General features: G+C 38.8%; 1 protein-coding gene across 2 annotated transcripts in view; it reads left to right on the forward strand.

Annotated features, from left to right (window-relative positions):
* Positions 1 to 21,325, forward strand: part of Togaram1 (TOG array regulator of axonemal microtubules 1) — a 59,795-nt gene that overhangs the window by 32,880 nt on the left and 5,590 nt on the right. For both annotated transcript variants that reach the window (XM_031357518.1, XM_031357519.1), the window contains 6 exons: positions 5,880 to 6,033; positions 9,346 to 9,451; positions 10,558 to 10,793; positions 12,244 to 12,402; positions 16,238 to 16,364; positions 18,120 to 18,238. In XM_031357518.1, coding sequence (XP_031213378.1) covers positions 5,880 to 6,033; positions 9,346 to 9,451; positions 10,558 to 10,793; positions 12,244 to 12,402; positions 16,238 to 16,364; positions 18,120 to 18,238 — 901 coding nt within the window. The remainder of the gene's footprint in view (positions 1 to 5,879; positions 6,034 to 9,345; positions 9,452 to 10,557; positions 10,794 to 12,243; positions 12,403 to 16,237; positions 16,365 to 18,119; positions 18,239 to 21,325) is intronic.

Below are 21,325 nucleotides of genomic sequence, written 5' to 3' on the forward strand. Positions count from 1 at the left end.
TGGATCCTAGGGATAGAAACAATGTTTATGTGTCAATCACTTAATGACTGAGCCATCTCCTGGGGTTTCTTTAAGACCAATGAATAGATTTTCGGTATACTACACAACTGCATGTTCTTTTCTTTCATCCATGAAGTCCTATTGGTAGGCCCATACGTACATAAGATTAGGGCTACCCACTGGAACATGAGTGTTTTTAAGATAAAGTTTTATGTCTCATAGGCTTGCCTTAAACACACTCTGTAGCCTCAGATGGCTCTAGATAATTCTGTCTCTACCTCCCAAATAGAGATTCCAAGCCTGTGCTGCCCTGGTTTATATACAATTCTTTCTGGGGTTATAATACTTCAAAGCTAGGTGTGTGTGTGCATGCGTGTTTTGTGTGTGTATACATTCATGATGCCTAAAGAAAAGTAGATCTGAACCAGAAAAGCTAATTGAAGTAGAATTATTTTTTCTTTGGCATCACCTTCCTACCATGTGAGGTACCACTTCTTAGCACCTGTGTTGAGTGGCCCCCAACCACCTTTGTTTTTTTTTCTTTTCTTTTTTTTTGCTTCTACAGACACCTACACAGATAAACTAAATCTAAAGGAAAAAAAATCTGTAAGACATTTGAGAAGGTCTATAATAGAGAACTCAATAAAGTATGGCTAATACATTGTTGCTTTTAGAGTTTCAATTATTGAAGCATTTGTATGTATAATTAATGAACAGCATCAAATGAAAGTTCTTATTCTTGTGATTTCAGGATTTCCTTACCAATAACATGGTTAATAATCTTTTATGATAATTATTTTCAGGTACCTAATAATGTCTTTTTAAAAATTGTTACATGAAAAAAGAACCAACTGATTTTTTTTTTTTCTTTTCTCACAAAAGCCCATTCTTTGTTTGGCTTTTTTTCCCCTTTCTAATACATAGTCTTATATTATGCAGTGCTCTCAGGGCATTACTGAGAGACAGTGTTTTCCCAATGTCTTAGATAGTGCCTCAAAAATGTCTGGTAAATACCTGATTATGGGAGAAGTACCATTCATATTGCTCCACATGGACTTCAGATTTGTAATAGCAATTAATACTTATTGATAGAGTATAGTTAGGGTGAGAAACAGGGGGTGGACAAATTAACACAATATTTTACATACATGTGTAAAGTTGTCAAAGAATAAATTAATAAAAATATTATATGTCAATAGAAAAAGTCTATATTGTTATAATTGCCTCTATAGAGATCAATATTCTTTATTTTTAAATTAATAGCTATATAGTAAAATGAGTATGTATACAAAGTTTTTAGAAATTAGACCACATTGATTCCTTTTGTTCTTTTTCCTTTTTTTTATTATTATTCTTTAATATTTTTTTACAGTCCAGTCATTATCCCCCTCCTGGTCTGCCCTCCAACTATTCCTCATCCCATTACTACCCCCTTGACCCCCATCTCCAAGAGGATGTCCTCACCCTCACCCCACCAGACCTCCCCATTCCCTGGGGCCTCAAGTCTCCCAAAGGTTAGGTGCATATTCTCTCACTGAGGCCAGACCAGGCAGTCCTCTACTGTATATGTGTTGGGGGTCTCATATCAGCTGTTGTATGCTGTCTGGTTGCTGGCTCAGTGTCTGAGAGATCTTGGGAGTCCAGGTTAGTTGAGACTACTGGCTTTCTTATGGGGTCACCCTCCTCAGCTTCTTCTAGCTTTTTCTAGTTCAACCTCAGGGATCCTCAGCTTCTGTCCATGGGTGTATCTTGGGCCTCATAGAGGGCAGCCATTCAAGATTCCTGTCTGTAAGCACACCATAGCATCAGTAATAGTGTCAGGCCTTAGAGTCTCCCATTGAACTGGATCTCAATTTAGGCCTGGACCTCCTTTCCCTCAATCTCTTCTCCATTTTTGTCCCTGCAGTTCTTTTAGACAGCAACATTCCTGGGTCAAAGTTTTTGACTGTGGGATGGCAACCCTATCCCTCTACTTGATGCCCTGTCTTTCTGATGGAGGTGGGCTCTACAAGTTACTTCTCTCCACTGTAGGGCATTGTATCTTAGGTCCCTCCCTTTGAGTCCTAAGAGTCTCTCACCTCCCAGGTCTCTGGTGCATTCTGGAGGGTCTCCCCAGCTCCTACTTCCCAAGGTTGCCTGTTTTCATTCTTTCTAATGACCCTTGGGGCTTCAGTCCTTTTCCCCCTGCCCCCCAATACCTGATCGAGCTCTCCTTTTGCCTTCCTTGTCCCCTCTCCTACCAAGGTCCCTCCCTCACTCTACCCCAATGATTGGTTTCTTCTCCCTCCCAAGTGGGACTGAGGCATCCTCACTTGGGCCCTTCAGCTTGACCTTTATGAGTTCTGTGGACTGTATCTTAGATATTCTGTACTTTTTTTTTTTTTCTTCGCTAATATCCACTTATTAGTGAGTAGATACCATGCATGTCCTTTTGGGTCTGAGTTACCTCATTCAGAATATTTTCTAGTTCTATCCATTTGCCTGAAAAACTTAGGATATCTTTGTTCTTAATAGCTGAGTAGTATTCCATTGTGTAAATGAACCACATTTTCTGTATCCATTCTTCCATTTTAGGACATCTGGGTTATTTTCAGCTTCTGGCTATCACAAGCAAGGCCTCTGTGAACATAGTGGAACATGTGCCACTCCGGCATGATGGAACATCTTTTGGGTATATGCCCAACAGTGTTATTGCTGGGTCTTCAGGTAGATCTATTTCCAGTTTTCTGAGGAACCTCCAGGTTGATTTCCAGAGTCATTGTACCAGTTGGCAATCCCACTAGCAATGGAGGAGTGTTCCTCTTTCTCTACATGCTCGCCAAAATGTGCTGTCACCTGAGTTTTTGATCTTAGTTATTCTGATTGGTGTAAGGGGGACTCTCAGGATTGTTTTGATTTGCATTTCCCTGATGACTAAGGACTTTGAACATTTCTTTAAGTGCTTCTCGGCCATTTAAGATTCCTCTGTTGTGAATACTCTGTTTAGTTCTATACCCCGTTTTTTCTTTTTTTAAGATTTATTTATGTATATGAGTACACTATAGCTCTCTTCAGACACACCAGAAGAGGCCATCAGATCCCGTTACAGATGGCTGTGAGCTACCATGTGGTTGCTGGGAATTGAACTCAGGACCTTTTGAAGAGCAATCAGTGCTCTTAATCACTGAGCCATCTCTCTAGCCCCTTTACCCCATTTTTTTGATTAGGTTGTTGTTTTTTTGAAAGCTTCTTGAGTTCTTTATATATTTTGGATATTAGCCCTCTTTTGGATATGAGGTTAGTGAAGATTTTTTTTTCCCAGTTTGTAGGTTGTTGATAGTCAATAGTTAGATCCTATTGACTATACTTTTTTCTGTACATAAACTTTTCAGTTTCATGATGTCCCGCTTATCAATTTTTTTTCTAGACAGGGTTTCTCAGTATAGCCCTGGCTGTCCTGGAACTCACTCTGTAGACCAGGCTGGCCTCAAACTCAGAGATCCACCTGCCTCTGCCTCCCAAGTGCTGGGATTAAAGACATGTACCACCACCGCCTGGCTCCCATTTATCAATTCTTGATCTTAGATCCTGAGCCATTGGAGTTCTGTTTAGGAAATTAAACCCCCACTTTCCCTTACCCCCACCAGTGCCAAAGAGTTCGAGAATTGCTCTTTTCATGTCTTTGAAGAATTGTGTTGGGATTTTGATTGGGATTGCATTGAATCTATAGATTGCTTTTGATAGGGTAGGCATTTTTACTATGTTAATTCTACCAACTATGAGCATGGGAGATCTCTCCATTTTCTGAGGTTCTCTTCAGTTTCTTTCTTGAGAGACATGAAGTTCTTGTCATACAGATCTTTTACTTGTTTGGTTAGAGTTAACCCAAGATATTTTATATTATGTGTGACTATTGTGAAGGGTGTTGTTTCTCTAATTTCTTACTCATCCCATTTATCATTTGTATAGTGGAAGGCTACCAGTTTATTTGAGTTAGTTTTATATCCAGCCACTTTGCTGGAGTTGTTTATTAGCTGTATTATGTTTAGGTATGGGCCTTGGATTCCTGATCTTTCCAATACTTTTAACATGAAAAGATGTTTTATTTTATCAAATGCTTTTTCTGCATCAAAGGAGATGATCATGTGATTTTTCTTCCCCTTGAGTTTGTTATATAGTGGATTACATTAATGTATTTCCATATGTTGAACTAACCTTGCACTCCTGAGATGAAGCCTACTTGATCGTGGTGAATGATGGTTTTGCTGTGTTCTTGGATTCGGTTTGTGACAATTTATTGAGTATTTTTGCGTCCATATTAATAAACAAAATTGGTCTGAAGTTCTCTTTTTTGTTGGGTCCTTGGGTGCTTTAGGTATCAGCATAACTATGGCTTCATAGAATGAATTAGATAGTTTTCCTTCTGTTTCTATTTTGTGGAATAGTTTGAGGAGTATTGGTAGTAGGTCTTCATTGAAGGTCTGATAGAATTCTACACTAAAACCATCTGGTCCTGGGCTTTTTTCGGTCGGGAGACTTTTAATGACTGCTTCTGTTTCTTTGGCGGTTATGGGGCTGTTTAGATGGTTTATCTGATCCTGATTTAACTTTGGTACCTGAACTGTCTAGAAAATTGTCCATTTCATTCAGATATTTCAGTTTTGTTGAGTATAGGCTTTTGTAGTTGGATCTGATGATTTTTTTGAATTTCTTCAGTTTCTGTTGTTTTGTCTCCATTTTCATTTCTGATTTTGATAATTTGTATACTGTCTCTGTTGCTCTCTGTTTAGTCTGGCTAAGGGTTTATCTGTCTTGTTGCTTTCCTCAAAGAACCAGCTCCTCATTTTGTTGATTCTTTGTATAGTTCTCTTTGTTTCTATTTGGTTGATTTTAGCCCTGAGTTTGATTATTTCCTGTAGTCTACTCCTCTCCTTTTGTTCTTAAAACTATAGTTTTGCTTTTTTTTAGCTATCTCAGCCTCAGTCAAACAGCTTTTGTGCTCTTAGCATACATCCATCAGAGTGGAAAAGTATCAGACTCCTAAGAGCAAATCCCAAGACCAAAAATCACCCCCAACAGGAGATGGCTGTGTTCTGGGAGGGGGAAAGAAGCTGGAGTAGATAGTCTGGAGAAGGCTGCTCACGGTCACAGTGTGCTGCAGATGCATTGAAGAGAATGTGGAAAAACTCTTTCTGTGACGGGCTGCTTTAATGACCTCACTGTGTAGAGTAAATAATGGATCAAGCACAATTGGTATCAAGATTTATAATAGCTCCTAAAAAATCAAACCCAAAACAATAACAACAAAAACAACCCTAGGTTGGCTTGTGGTTCAAGGTTAGAAGCATTTTTATTACATTAAATATGATAATAATTTTGAATGTGTACTATACTCTATATATTGTTAGGGTTGCAACTCAATTGCTCAGTATCAATTTTAGTTCTTCTAATAGTCTTGCTTACTCAAATATTCTAATTGGTGTATTTCAGCATTTTCCTGTAACTTGGATCTATACTTTACACAGCTATTATTTTGAATGGAAAGAAATTAATATAAAAGATATACTTTTGCCTGGTGGTGGTGGTGCATGCCTTTAATCCCAGCACTTGGGAGGCAGAGGCAGGGGGATTTCTGAGTTCGAGGCCAGCCTGGTCTACAGAGTGAATTCCAGGGTAGCCAGGGCTACCCAGAGAAACCCTGTCTCCAAAAGCCAAAAAATAAATAAATAAATAAAAATATACTTTTAAGTATATCTGATTTAGACTTACTGCAAAGTTTTTGCTTGTCTATTTAGATAATAAACTTATATGAGAAAATACTCATATAACACCTATAGTTGAATATGCTTGTAACCTTTATGTAAAGGTTTGTTCTTGCTTTATTTAATGTTTTGTTTTAGATGAACCATCTCCTGGAGTCATTCCACAATATAAAGAACGAATGTCTTCTGTCACTCACAGTCCAGAGATAATGGATTCATTAGAACTGCGGCCATTTTCCAAACCAGAGATAGCACTTACAGAAGCCTTACGGCTTTTAGCTGATGAAGACTGGTAAGTTAACAACCCTTCCTAATACTCTTCATAGTGTTATTGAAGATTATTTTAGTTCTTAGGCACCTGAGTCTCTTGAACTTACTAATGTAGCTACCTCTGTCCCAGATGTGTTAGCAGTTATGTTTTAACTTACATGTCATAAGGGCATAGTTTAGCTTCATTATGTTATATAAAACCGTTGGTATTGGACTATACATCTCATAATTAACTTGAAATACAATGTATAACAAGCACTTTTAGAAACAACTACAGCATCAGGATTTTAATCCCAGCACTGAGGCAGAAGCATGTGGATCACTGAGTTCCAGGCCAGCCTGGTCTAAAGAGTGAGTTCTAGGACAGCTGGGGCAAGTCAAAACAGAGAAACCCTGTCTTGGGAGAAAAAAAAGTCCCAAATTCCGTAAATACTTGGTAGGGTTTCATCTGGTGCAAATAGTCACATTTTTTGCTGTCTTATTCTCCTGGAGTCCCTCAAGTATATTGCAGTCCAATTTCAAATCTCATCATCACTCCTCCTCTGCCAGACTGTGTCCATCAACATCAAACTGTGCCATTGAGCTTGGGGTGTTACTCACTGGTTACACAAAAAAATAAAGTGTTATAATGTATGTCTATTTTAAAATCTTAGTAAGATAAGCTGCATGCATTTGCCCATTTCTGCCTCCCCACTTTAAACTGAACGTTCTCAAAAAAGTGACTCACTGTCTCTACAGTTTTACCTCCTGTTCACTTCTTAAACTTCTTTAATTGTCTTTCAATTAGGACTAACGTCACTAAAACTACAGTCACTATTTTGTTAAATCTACACTATATTTTTTTTTGTTGTCTTATCTTGGTAAATCCACTTTGCCTTAGAAAGATCAGCCTATTGGTTCTTTTTCTGCTGTAGTGCTTTCTGAGTCTTTTATTCTGTTTTGGGAGGACTGTCGAGTTCAGTCCTCTGGTGTTCTCTAAGCTACAGTCATTCTGTGTATCAGGGATGGTCCTTCCTTGGCAGCTGTTTTCTGTAACTCACCAGAGAGTATATATTTTAGATGGCAGATGTCTCTATCTTGAGTTCTCAACTCTACTGTTGTATATTAGAGATCTTGAGATGGTGTACACTTATAATCAGAGCACCTGAGAAGTGACAGCAGGAAGGTTGGGAGTTCAAAGCCAGACTCTACTGCATAAGGAGTCTGAGGCACCATGGGCTATATAATATCTTGCCATCCCCACCAAACCCACAAGCAAGAAGACAATAGAATATATGAATTTAAAACTATCTAAGGCTGGAGATGGCTCAGAGATTTAGAACACTTGTTGCCATTGCAGAGGACTTGATTATGATTCCCAGTGTACATGTGGTGGCTCACAGTCATCTGTAACTACAACTCCATGGGATCTGATACCCTCTTCTGGGCTCCGATACCCTCTTCTGGACTCCGTGAACTTTTCCCTGTCCACCTTAGTATTTGCAAGAAGGCACAGTAAAGAAACTGCTGACAGGACCACTCCATTTGGAGAAGGTTCTTATTGTGGGTAAGAGAGAGTAAAGGTTGATAAGCATCTAAAAGAGCCCAGGGCAGAGAGAAAAGAGAGCAGACAGACATGGAGTGGAAGAGTGGAGAGACTAGTGGAGAGAGCAAGTAAGAAAGTGTAGGGAGACAACTCATGGAAGTAAAGCAGGATGAGTAGAGTTCAGCTTGAGCTGGTTTCTAGGCATATCTGGAGCCTGAGGCCTGGCATATCTACTCTTATCTGTGCTCACTGTCTTTCTTCAGCTCATGTTTAGGTAGTCATGTCAGTGATACTTTCTGGGTGTAGCTTCTGACATTCCTGTGAGACACAATTGCTCAGCAAACTTCTTGATACTCTGCCTCGTACAGATTTTTTTCTTGCTCCCCCTTCCACAGTGCTCCCTGAGCCTTAGGGCTATAAAGCTTGAGAAAAACAAGGAAAATATAGGTCTAAGAAGATATTTTAAAAAAACAAAAGTATATTATGTCCAGATGAATATTTTACCTTTTGAGATGACAGATATAGTAAATGGATTAACTGATGACTAGACATGGTAGAAGAAAAGACTAAGAAATCTGCAGATGTATAAAAGGAAAAAATAATAAAAACACTGAAAATATAGATTGCCAAAATAGTCTGGTGGATAAAGCACCTGCCCTGCAAACGGGAGGATGAGAGTCTGAATCCTCAGCACCCACACATGCTCCCAAACCGCAGTACATAACTGAGCTGGCAAAGCTCTGGGATCAAGTGGAATTGAGGAACATATCCAGTGTTGATCTTTGGCTTTTCCACTCATATCCACATGTGTTCACTCACAGATAACACATATACACGTGCCAACAGGACCACCAGAATAAGACCACCACCACAACAATAATAAACAACAACAAAATTAGGCTGGTGAGCTGGCTCAGCGGGTAAAATTGCTAGCATTGTAAGCCTGACAGCCTGAGTTGGATCCAAGAAGCCATGGTAAAGAGAACCAGCTCCAATGGTTGTCCTTTGACCTCCACATACATACCATGGTATGTGCCCATACTCACATAGTGCACACACAGTGGACACCAGAAGTGTTACCAACTGAAGTTGTTTCATACTTCACATTCTTTACACAGAGAAATGAAAACCGTCAAATATGATGTTACACCTAAATAACAGCGGAGTCCCAACCTCCTTTGCTAGTATTAACCCTTCGTCAGACCCCTTAAGTCTGAAAATAGAAGGTGAAAATACAAACTATAGAAATCACTGTTAGTGTTCATGACTCTGAGTCATTTATTTCCTCACCAGTGAGCTAACAAGCAGCTTGTGTCTTTCTTTTTCCTCTTACTGCTTTTCTTAACTTGATTTGTTATTTGTCTCCTACTCTCCAGAAAGAAAATGGCACTTTTACTGAGAGAAATAATACCTTGACTGTTGTGGTGGGTTTTGCTGTTGAAATTTTTATAGAGAGATTTTGGGGATTACCAAATAATAAGTAAATAATAAATAAGAAAATAGGCCAGGCAGTGGTGGCGCACACCTTTAATCCCAGCACTTGGGAGGCAGAAGCAGGCGGATTTTTGAGTTCTAGGCCAGTCTGGTCTATAGAGTGAGTTCCAGGACAGCCAGGGCTATACAGAGAAACCTTGTCTTGAAAAACCAAAAAAAAAAAAGAAAGAAAGAAAAAGAAAAGAAAATAATTTCCTCATTGCCAACAAAGAAAAAAGAAAATAGAAAAGAAAAGAAAAAGAGAGAAAAGACATTAGAGATTCTGTTCTAATTAAATCCCATTTCAAGATGATTTTGTCATTTCTATGTCCATAGGGAGAAGAAGATGGAGGGACTGAATTTTGTCCGATGCTTAGCTGCTTTTCATTCCGACCTGTTGAACACAAAATTGCATGAAACAACCTTTGCAGTAGTTCAAGAGGTAATGCTTTGAGATAAGTTGAGGCTTGGTTAATTAATTAGGAGTTAACATACCACACTTAACATGATTTTCACATTGTTTAGACAATTCAGCATTACCTGATTTGAGTGTACTTGTATATAAAGTAGAGCATTCTTTTTTTTTAATAAATTAATTTAATTTTTATACTCCATATTCCATTGCCTCCCTCCCCAAACTGCCCTCTGACTGCTCCACATCCCACACCTCCTCCCCAACCTACCTGGCTCCATGTGGATGCCTCCAACCCCCACCCCACCTGACCTGTAAACTCCCTGGGGCTTCCAGTCTCTTGAGGGTTAGATGCATCATCTCTGAATGAACACAGACCCAGCAGTCCTCTACAGTATGTGTGTTGGGGGCCTCATATCAGCTGTACGCTGTCTGTTTGGTGGTCTAGTGTTTGAGAGATCTCAGGGGTCCAGATTAATTGAGACTGCTGGTCCTCCTACAGGATCACCCTTCTCCCTAGCTTCTTTCAGCCGTCCCTAATTCAACAACAGGGGTCAGCTGCTTCTGTACATTGGTTGGGTACAAATATCTGCATCTGACTCTTTCAGCTGCTTGTTGGGTCTTTCAGAGGGCAGTCATGACAGGTCCCTTTATGTGAGCACTCCATAGCCTCAGTAATAGTGTGAGGCCTTGGGATCCCCTCTTGAGCTGGATATCACTTGGGCCTGTTGCTGGACCTTCTTTTTTCTCAGGCTCCTCTCCATTTCCATCCCTGTAATTCTTTCAGACAGGAACAATTATGGGTCAGAGATGTTACATTCTTAATTTGTAATATTTGAAAAGGTATTTGATATTGATTTTTAGGATATATAGCAACACATAATCATGACCAGGCATGGTGGTGCATGCCTTTAAGCCCAGCAGTCGGGAGGCAAATACAGGCTGAGCTCTGTGAGTTTACAGGCAGTATGGTCTACATAGTGAGTTTCAGGACAACCTGGACTACAGAGAGAAACCTTAGCTAAACAAGCAAACATGTCATCTCATGATATTTTAATGCTAAAGATGCATTCCAGAATGATATTGCTAAGTTTCTAGCATATGGTGAAAAGTCCTGTTTAATAATTGTTTTATAGGTGAAAAATTTACGTTCTGGAGTGTCCCGTGCTGCTGTGGTGTGCTTAGGTGACCTTTTTACAAACCTGAAAAAGAGCATGGATCAAGAACTAGATATTGCAGTAAGAGCTTTGTTGCACAAGGCTGGAGAATCGAATACATTCATAAGGGAAGATGTTGACAAGGCATTGAAAGCTATGGTTAATAATGTAACTCCTGCACGTGCAGTCACTTCTCTCATCAATGGAGGACAAAGGTAATCCTCAAAGGAATCTGGAAATACCCTCAAACTACTTATTAAATTGTGCTTCTGTGGATAGTGAGGATAAAAGCAAATTTTGCACAAATACTTTCTACATGATAACAATCCTGTGTTAAGCATGAAAAGAACCATAATATTGTTTTTCTAATAATATTATGTATGTTCAGAGATCTGAAACTAAATAAAGCTTAACTATTGTCAGTCATGTTCTTCAGTTCTGGGTACATTGGAACTTTAGGGTAAGATGATAGGCAAGAAGCTGTCTCTGAGGCTGGCATGGAAATGAGCTCTAATCATAAAGGCATTTACAACATCAAATAGACTTGACCAGAAAAGAACTTCTCCATGGCAAATCATAGTGAAGATGGAAAAATTCATAATGCAACCCATTGTTATGTATTAATTAATGAATGCTGATAAAAACATTGTCAAAATTGCAAAGCAAAGAAACAATATTAAAAGCTATGATGAATCTGGTAAGAGAGCTCAGCTGGCAAAGCTGCCCGCCACCATGCTTGATGACCTTTAGTTGGTCATGCTACAAGATGCAGTTTCCACCAGTTGTCTTCTGACCCCCACACTCATTCCATAGCATACATATCCACACACATGTACTCAGATATGCACACACACTTTAAAAAATGACTTAAACAACAACAAAAGCCCTACATCTAACCTATAAAGACAGGCACCTCAGAATCACATAAACTGTCTCACAGCTCAGAGCCCAGAAAACGTGGAATGATATAGTTTAAGCCATAAAAGTAAATAGCTGAGAAACCCTGTCTCGAAAAAAAAAGGTAAATAGCTGACAACCACGATATAAGATAAAGCTATCCTTAAAATCTGATGGAGAAATGAGGATCTTTCAACATAATGCACAAACAAGTAATTCATGATAACCAAACTAGCACTGAGGAAAACTCAGTAATAAACTCAAGGAATACTGTCATTCCTGTGAGCACAGGAAAGAGTACAGTTCATCAGAGGAAGAGCTAAACATGAGAAAACCCTCCATTCCTGGCACAGTAAACAAGCCTAATATGAACAGGGAGAAGAGAAGGACTAGCACTAGTCCACCCCACCAGAAGCAGTTAACAAAACTGCTAATTACCATCCTTTCTATAATAACTTTAAACAGAAAAAGGCACAACTCACCATTAACAGATACTGTTCATCTGGGTGTGCTGCTGCATGCTTTCATCCCAGCCTGTGGGTGGCAGAAGGCAGACGTCTGAGATAGAAATTAGCCTGGCCTGCCTAACGAAGTACTGACTAATCAGAGCTATATAGTGGAAACCTGCCTCAAAATAAATAATAAAATAAAGGTTGCAGACCAGCTGGTGAGATTAAAATTCAAATCTGTTTATAGGAAGCACACCTCCCCGAAAGAGAAAATAATTCATGCCTCGACTTAGTTCTACTTGGTCATGTTCTCTTGTAGCCATCTGCACATTGCAGTAAGAAGATGTACAGCACAGCACTTAGCAGATGTAGTAGAATGTATAGAACCAGAGAGAATTTCATCTGGAACAAAGGATATGGCTGATCGTTTATTGCCTGCTGCTGCTAAATTTGCTCAAGACAGCTCACAAGAAACCAGGTGAATAACTGGTAATATTTTCTAAGTCTTTTTTTTCTTAGTTAAAAATTTACATGTGTTCATTTTGTGTGTGGAAGCCGAGGAACACAAGTGTGCTGTGGAACACACATGTCATGTGGTGCATGTGAAAGGGCAGTTGGCTAAGTCTCCTTCTACCATGTGGGTTCTTGGGGTTGATTGAATTCAAGTCACCGGCTTGGAGGCTAGTGCTTTTACCCACACTAAAGATTTAGAAATAAGGCTTTAGAAGGTGGAGACCTTTAAAAAGAAATAAACATTTTTCTGAGTGGAAAAATGCTTGATACTGAGGAATAGTCTTATTTACCAATTTGTAAGTGATACTGAACCAACACATAGTGAATTCTCCAAATTTACAGATGCCACTTTAAGATTTTTTTTTTTTTTTTTCAAGATAGGGTTTCTCTGTGTAGCCCTGGCTGTCCTGGAACTCACTCTGTAGACCAGGCTGGCCTTGAACTCAGAAATCTGCCTGCCTCTGCCTCCCAAGTGCTGGGATTAAAGGCATGAGCTACCACTGCCTGGCTCTTAGTAAGATTTTAAGTCATTGAATGACACAAGACTAGAATGAGCAGAAAAGTTGCAGAATTCTATTGTGGGCAAAAGTCACATAAATTTTGGGGAAAATTATGGATTTAAAGCAATTAGATAAAAATCAAACAAAGAGGTACACATGTCAAATGTAGGAATACTGTTTAACCACATATTAATGAATGCTTTAGGCCTTAGCTTGGGCTGGTTCCCAACTAGCTCTAAAGTTAACTTAACCTGTTTATATGTTAATCTGTGTTCTGCCATGTGGCTCCTCACCTCTCCTCAGTTTCTTGTGTCCAACTTCCTCCAAGTCTGGCTGGAGAATCTCCCAAATGTGACTCTTTCCCTGTGCGTTCCACCTAGTCTCTCCTGCCCTGCTATAGGCTGTCAGCTCTTCATTCAACCCATCACCTTAGGCTAGTCACTTTATCAGAAGGAGAATATGTTTACAAAATATGATACAGATGCTGCTTCATACAGAGCACACAAGAATAGTTTTCCAACATCAGCAGAAAAGTTTTCTTTAGTCAGAAACCTAGGTTAAGTTCCTTTTCTAAATCACTATTGCCCTTCAGTAAATTCAGTGTCCTCCTTTGTCAGTCAGTTTTGTAAGTTTAGAGAAGAATGGACATGATAAGCAGTCTAAGCATGGGGAAAATAAATGGGTTTAGGAAGTGGTGATGCATACCTTTAATCCCAGCATTCAGGTGGCAGAGGCAGATAGCTCTCTAGGTGGTCAGTCTATCCTACACAGTGAATTCCAGGTCAGCCAGGACTATATAAAAAGACCCTGGGTTTTTTTATTTTTTGTCTTTTGGGATTTGTTTTGTTTTGTTTTCTTTTTTTATTTGGGTTTTTGTTGTTTTTTTTTTTAAGTTAATTTAAAAAGTGGAAAGAACATCCTTTGTTCAAGAAAGTTAAAGAATCTAAAATGTTTTGACCTTTTAAGATAAAGATGTCTGTTTTTCATATATCTAGAGTTAATATTGTAGGATTCCTTATACCAAAAGTTAATGTTAATAGTAAATACATTTCCTATTGTTATGTATGAAATCAGTACAAATGTAGCAGTGTAAGGCTACTTCAGTTATTCAGAAATCCAGCATGACCCAACTGAGTCCCCTGCTTTGTGTTCCATGTAGTTAAAATAAAGTTGATGGCAGAATTAGGCTATTTTTAGAGGCCCCATTTAAAAAAAAAATCACTTGGATTCTCCTGATATAGAATCTCTCTGACCTCCTGTTCCATCAGTGCCACAGAAAGCTTTCTAGTTCTAAGGACAGTTTGGTTAGATGAGGCCCATCCATAAGGGATAGCTCATACACATTCCAGGAATTTGAGTAAGACAGATTAGGGGAACCATATAAAAAGTTCCATAAGCCCAGTGGTGGTGGCACATGCCTTTGATCCCAGCATACAGAAGGCAGAGCCAGGTGGATCTCTGAATCAGAGGCCAGCGTGGTCTTCAGAGTGAGTTCCAGGATATCTGGGGCTAGACAGAGAAACCTTGTGTTGAAAAAAACAAAACAAACAAAAACATTTAGAAAATTCCAGGAGAGCCAGACATAGTAGTAAAGTAGTAATGTAAGTCAGGAAGCAGGCAAGTTGATCTCAAGCTCAGGGGTAACCTGAGCTGTTCAGCAAGACTGTGCTTCAGAGCAAAACAAGAGTTCGAGAGGATGGAATCCCTAACTAGTAAGGAAGAGATAAAGAATTCTTAGCAGTTATGTGGTTTGTGTCTTTCTTTTACTAGCCCCACCCTTTTTTGTTTTTTGTTTTTCCATTTTATACCGGGGTCAAACCTAATACCCTAGGAAAGTGCTACACCACAGAGCTATGTACCAGTCGGTGTTCTCTGCAGTTGGGAGAGTACAAAATGCTTACAGTTACTCTGTGGGTTTTACTGGTGCTTGGGTTTGTAAGTCAGTTGTTAGATTTCTTGTTTGTTTCAGCTTTTACCATATTCCTGAGTATTATGGCAGACCTTTTTGTCTTAATATTCCATAATTCATAATTCAACCTAGGCTAAAAGGTTGAATTATTCTTGAAGTTACAGCTGAGCAGGTATACTTACCTGAATAGTTGTAGACCTTATCCTATTTGTGGGAAAGTTCCCTGTTTTCTGCTATTGTGTCCTTTTCTTCAGTTTCAGAGGAGATCTGATTGGCAGATGTTCTAAGATCATTCTGTTCTCATAAGAACTTGTCTTTTGAGTCTTATAGTTTCCTGTATGGACACTTGTCACCACAAGTGTAACTGTGACTTGTCTCAGGGCTAGTCCTCTGTTAGGAATAATACTGTGCTATTAAGATCTCTGTCCCAAGATGTCTCTGGTATGCACTTCTATGATGTGTGATGTTCTGCTATTAGATTGATAACTGGCTTCCTTATCTTAAAAGGGTTTGGCTTAGTTTCATGTAATATAATCCTAGCTTGAAGACTATCCCACCATTTTAGTAGCGTATCAATCTTAATTGTGTCATCTAACAGTGGGCTCATTTTTAAAACTTGTATCTTAAATAACAGAGAATAGAATTTTGAAGAGTGGAGTCCAGGTAAGTTTGTGTGAGGAAAGGAAAGAGAGAGTCAGAAAAACAGGATGTAGAGAAGGTTAACAAAGGCCAGACCTTTGGCTGATGAGGAGCAGCAAGGTCCATGCATGAGGGTGCCAAGACAGAGGTGATGCACTTCCCTTAGCTCTTGATTCTACAAAATACAAGCTTAAATATGGACTACTATGCATGCGCACGCGCACATACACACACACACACACACACACACAAAATACAAGCTTAAATATGGACTGCTATGCATGCGCGCGCACACATACACACACACACACACACACACAAAATACAAGCTTAAATATGGACTGCTATGCACGCGCGCGCGCACACACACACACACAATACAAGCTTAAATATGGACTACTATGCATGCGCGCGCGCACACACACACACACACACAAAATACAAGCTTAAATATGGACTGCTATGCACGCACACACACACACACACACAAGAATTGCCAAACCTTGTGCTTTCCATCTGACTTATGGCTGAAAGATTTAAGCTGCAGTGACTTTAAAAGGGAGCAGATGTGAGAGCAAGGGGATGCTTTTCTCTCGAGTAGTCAGTATATCTGAATTTCAGTGATTTATCTGCCTAAGGGGTTAACAGTCTCTCTGTCCATAGCCCCATCCATTGGGAAAAGTACATCACGGACAGAAACTGAATTTGTTAATATATGTAAAAGTATTTCTGTATTTCTCACAAACCCATAGGTATTATGGTCGAAAGATGCTTTTCCTCATGATGGGTCATCCTAACTTTGAAAAACTACTTGAAAAGTATATCCCATCTAAAGATTTGCCATATATTAAAGAATCTGTTAAAAATTTACGGCTAAAGGTATGTAAATCAAGTTTGTTATGCAAAACAGTTTTAAAAACAAAGCTTAAAAACCAGGCATTCACAGCATTTGAAAGGCGTAGGCAGGAAAGGGTATCCTCACCTACATATTGAGTCCTCCTTTAGCCTTGGCAACATAATACCCAGTCTTAAAACAACAAAACAATAGAGTCTCCAAATAAATAGAGTAGTAAATCAGTATATCAAGAAATAAGTAGCCGGTGGTGGTGGCGCACGTCTTTAATCCCAGCACTTGGGAGGCAGAGGCAGGCGGATTTCTGAGTTCAAGGCCAGCCTGGTCTACAGAGTGAGTTTCAGGACAGCCAAGGCTACAGAGAGAAACCCTGTCTCAGAAAAAACAAACAAACAAAAAAAAAATAAGTAAGTAAAAATAAGTACACTGTTTTTTTTCCATTAATGATAAAGAATATAAACAATTAAATAGTTGATTTTTAGACTACTTTTATGTTCCCTATTTTGAAATAGGGCTACACTTGAACTCTAAGTATGTATGTACACTTGAGCCTAAAGAGTAAATATCTATTGCTTATTAAGATTTAAATTGGGTTGGAGAGATGCCTCAGTAGTTAAGAACACAGGCTACCCTTCCAGAGGAAATAGGTTCAATTCCCAGCACCTACATAGTGGCTTACAATTGTCTATAACTTGAATTCCACAGGACCAGTATCTTCTTATGGATTCCTGGGACCAGGCAAACATGTGCTGCACAAACATACAGATAGGAAAAACAGATAAAATAATAGTGAAAATAATTTTTAAAGTAGATCTTAAAAAAAAAAAAATAGAAGAAGAAGTAAATGATGGTAGGACATTGTTTGAAGAAAACCTTAGCTGGAGAGATGGCTCAGCAGTTAAGAGAATTGACTATTCTTCCAGAAGTCCTGAGTTCAATTCCCAGCAACCACATGGTGGCTCACAACCATCTGTAATGGGATCCAATGTCCTCTTGTGTGTCAGAGACAGCTACAGTGTACTCGTCATATATAAAATAAATAAATAAAATCTTTTTTTTTTTTAAATCTCCAAGCTAGAAGAAAACCTTAAATATGGTAGGCTGATTTTTTTATGTTAGAACTGTAAGACTCGGATTACAATTCTGACCACATAATAGCATAGCAGTTCATTTCTGTAACTCCAATGTTCATTTTTATAAGATGAGGATAGTAATAAAATGTTAAAAAGTACATTTTAATGTGTTTAATGTACAATTTTTATATTGTAACTTTGTGTCACTTGGGCTAAGGACTCAATTATAAAGGGATATACAAATAAATATAGTAACAATCATTTTAGAGCAATTTTTCTGCCTCTTAATATTGACTGTTTCATAGAGAACTTGATCATATAGAACTTACTAAAATAGCCATACAAAGAAATGACGAAAATGAAGTTGATTGTATTTGTGAGTCATTTCAAGTACAATAAATAGAAAAACGTTTAATTTGTTATAGTTATTGTGTGTGTGTGTGTGTGTGTGTGGTTGTGAGCATATCATGGTGAGCATATGGAGGGTGGAGAACAATTTTGTAGAATTGGTTCTCAACTCAGCTTTCATGTGTATTTCCAGAATTGAAGTCAGGCATGCACAGCAAGTGCTTTTACCCACTGAGCTCTCTCTCCAGGCTCCATAGAGGAGTTACTGTGTTTTATCAGAGCTGTTTTGAAAAGTCAATTTGTAAGCTATTCCACTGCTACTTTTAAGATGCCTCCCACTGACTTTGTGTTTACTTGCAGGGTTTGGGGGAGATACCTCTAGACACACCATCAGCAAAAGGAAGGCGGTCTCATACTGGCAGTGTTGGCAACACAAGAGCATCATCTGTTTCTCGAGATGCTTTCAGTTCTTCCGAGAGGTAATGGAATCTGATGCTCACACTGTTTGAGAAATGACCCTCACTGTCTCAACTGGATGTTCTAATGACCTGTCTCAGTAGGAAAGAACATTTTTAAACAAAACTTTATAGCATATTTAACTAATTATCTATAATGCCAACTAAAAAATTAATATTGTGTTTTTATTAAGTACTACTGTATGTACAATTTTAAGCTATTAAACAATCATTATATACTGATAATAGAATTTTTAAAATCTTTCAAACTTTAATTATGACCTTTCTATTGCATAGTTTCTTTTTTTAAATTAATTAATTTATTTATTTACACTCCATATTTTATTCCCCACCTCCCTATCCACCCTCCAATTGTTCCAGATCGCATACCTCCTTCCCACTCCTCTGTTTCCATGTGGATGTCCCCACTCCCCACCCCACCTGACCTCTAAACTCCCTGGGGCCTCCAGTCTCTTGAGGGTTAGGTACATCATCTCTGAATGAACACAGACTGGGCAGTCCTCTTCTGTGTGTTAGGTGCCTGTTACATAGTTTCTAAAAAAAAATTAAATTACATTGCTTATTTTGTGTGTATTCATGTGTTTGGGAGGGGAAAGCACGTGCCACAGTGAGCATGTGGCAGTCCGCAGACAAGCCCTAAGAGTCAGGTCTTTTGTTTACTATTTGAGTCCCAGTGACTGAACCAGGTCCTCAAGCTTAAACTCTTGTAATTCAAAAATCATACTATAAAGGTCATAATGATAGCTTGATAGAGTTTTATAATTGTATTATCAACATGTTAAATTACTTAAGCATATTATAAAATCTTGAAGGCCCCTGTCTGATATATTTTTAATGTATTTAAAGAGTGAATGCTTATGAATAGGTACATAGATGTCCTAGTTATAAAACACCATGACCTAAATAACTTTGGGAGGAAAGGTTTTATTTGGCTTAAGCATCCACATTATTGCTCATTGAAGGAAGTCAGAATATAACTCAAACAGGGTAGGAACCTGGAGGCAGGAGCTGATAGAGAAGCCATGACAAAATGCTGCATACTGGCTTGCTCCTCGTGGCTTACTCCCTGCTTTTTTATAGAACCCAGGACCACCACCCCAAGGATGATGCCACCCACAATGGCCTTGGACCTTCCATATCATTAAGAAAAATGCCTACAGTCCAACCTTATGGAAGGAAATCTTCAACTGACGTTCTCTTTACTCAGATGACTTTAGCTTTTAAAACCAGCGAGCAAGATAGTTTAAATAGATAGATAGATAGATAGATAGATAGATAGATAGATAGATAGATAGATAGATAGATAGATAGATGTATATATTATTTATTTATGTAATTTGGTATAGATTTAATACCAAATTGAAAGTCTACATTCTGCATGAGTTCCATGACACGTGAGGGCATACATTCACAGACATTGTGTGCACATGCATTGTATGTATGCACACATCTACCAAAAGAAAAGAAATATCTTTTAATAATGCTGGCCACTCACAGCATAGAAGCTGGGATAGGAGGTTCCAATCTCAACCCACAGAAAAGTTCCTTACACTTACAGAGTTTAGAGGGGAGGTGTCTCAGATTAGAAGGGAGGGGTCTCTGACCATAGCAGGTTAGTGAAGTTATTACATAAGATATAAGGCAGTAGTTTTGTCAGTGAACCATATTGTTTTACCTGTCTTGATGCTGCTACATGATAGGGGTTTAAGACTAGCTAGGATATAAACCATGACAAATACCTTAGGTACAGGATTTGTGATCTTTGCTTATATATAAAATAGAATTGTAGCCGGACACTGATGGAGCACACCTTTAATCCCAGCACTTGGGAGGCAGAGGCAGGCCGATTTCTGAGTTTGAGGCCAGCCTGGTCTACAGAGTGAGTTCCAGGACAGCTAGGACTACGCAGAGAAACCCTGTCTCGAAAAACAACAAAAACAAGAAAAAATAGAACTGTATGCAACAGATTTGGGGGGGGGGGGTAGGACCCAAGGGATTTATGGGTGTTGACTTCTATTTCTACTTGAAATTAGTACATTGTAGAAACTAAGATAAAGTCCCCCTTCCTTGTTATCCATTACCAGTTGGTCAGTTAATAATTCTTGAATAAAGGATGAGTATTTATATTTATGCATCAAGAGGATGCTATAAAAGTGAGTCTATGGGGCATGCTCAACTGTGGTCTAAATGAGTTGATATAATAGATGGCCTAGCAAGAGGCCTTTCAGATATCATAGTTTCACATTCTATGCTTTAAAGATTTTTGAGGTGTGTGTATGTGTGTGTCCTCTTATACGTGTATATACAGAGGCCACAGTTGACATCCAGGGTCTCCCTTTGTTACTCTACTTACTTATTTGTTTGTTTATTCTAGACAGGGTCTTTCTATGAAGGCCTGGCTGTCCTCAAACTCACAGAGATCCACCTGCCTCTGTCTCTTGAGTGCCAGGATTAAAGATGTATATTACCATATCCAGTTTAAAACTACTGATGGCCTGATGGCCGGGCAGTGGTGGTGCACGCCTTTAATCCCAGCACTTGGGAGGCAGAGGCAGGTGGATTTCTGAGTTCGAGGCCAGCCTATTCTACAGAGTGAGTTCCAGGACAGCCAGGGCTATACAGAGAAACCCTGTCTCAGAAAAAAAAAAAAAACAAAAAAAAACTTAACTACTGATGTTAGCCAGGTTTGATGGTATACATCTTTAATCCCAGCACTCACTAAGAAGGTAGAGGCAGGAGGTTCTTTTTGAAATGCAAGATGGCTAGGGCTAATTTAGAGAGACCCTCTCTCAAATAAAACAAAACAAAAAAATAATAGCAACACCAGCAAAATAAGTAAATTGGGGGAAAAATGCTATTCTTAATTTGCCTGCCAAGCTAATGTTTAACTAGCATTAGAAAATAGGATTTGAAGAACAGTGCACTATTCTCTAATTTGTAAGCTTGTTTATTATGCAAAATTTGTCTGAACATATAAAACCACATATAGAAGCTCTGCTTTCCTTCAAGGAATCTGTAATTTTGTCACATCCTAGGCAGACATAACGGAAATCCAGGTCAGAGTCTTTATCTTTTTTTTTTTTTAAGATT

This window comes from Mastomys coucha, unplaced genomic scaffold (genome assembly GCF_008632895.1).
Source record: "Mastomys coucha isolate ucsf_1 unplaced genomic scaffold, UCSF_Mcou_1 pScaffold6, whole genome shotgun sequence".
Taxonomy (NCBI): domain Eukaryota; kingdom Metazoa; phylum Chordata; class Mammalia; order Rodentia; family Muridae; genus Mastomys; species Mastomys coucha.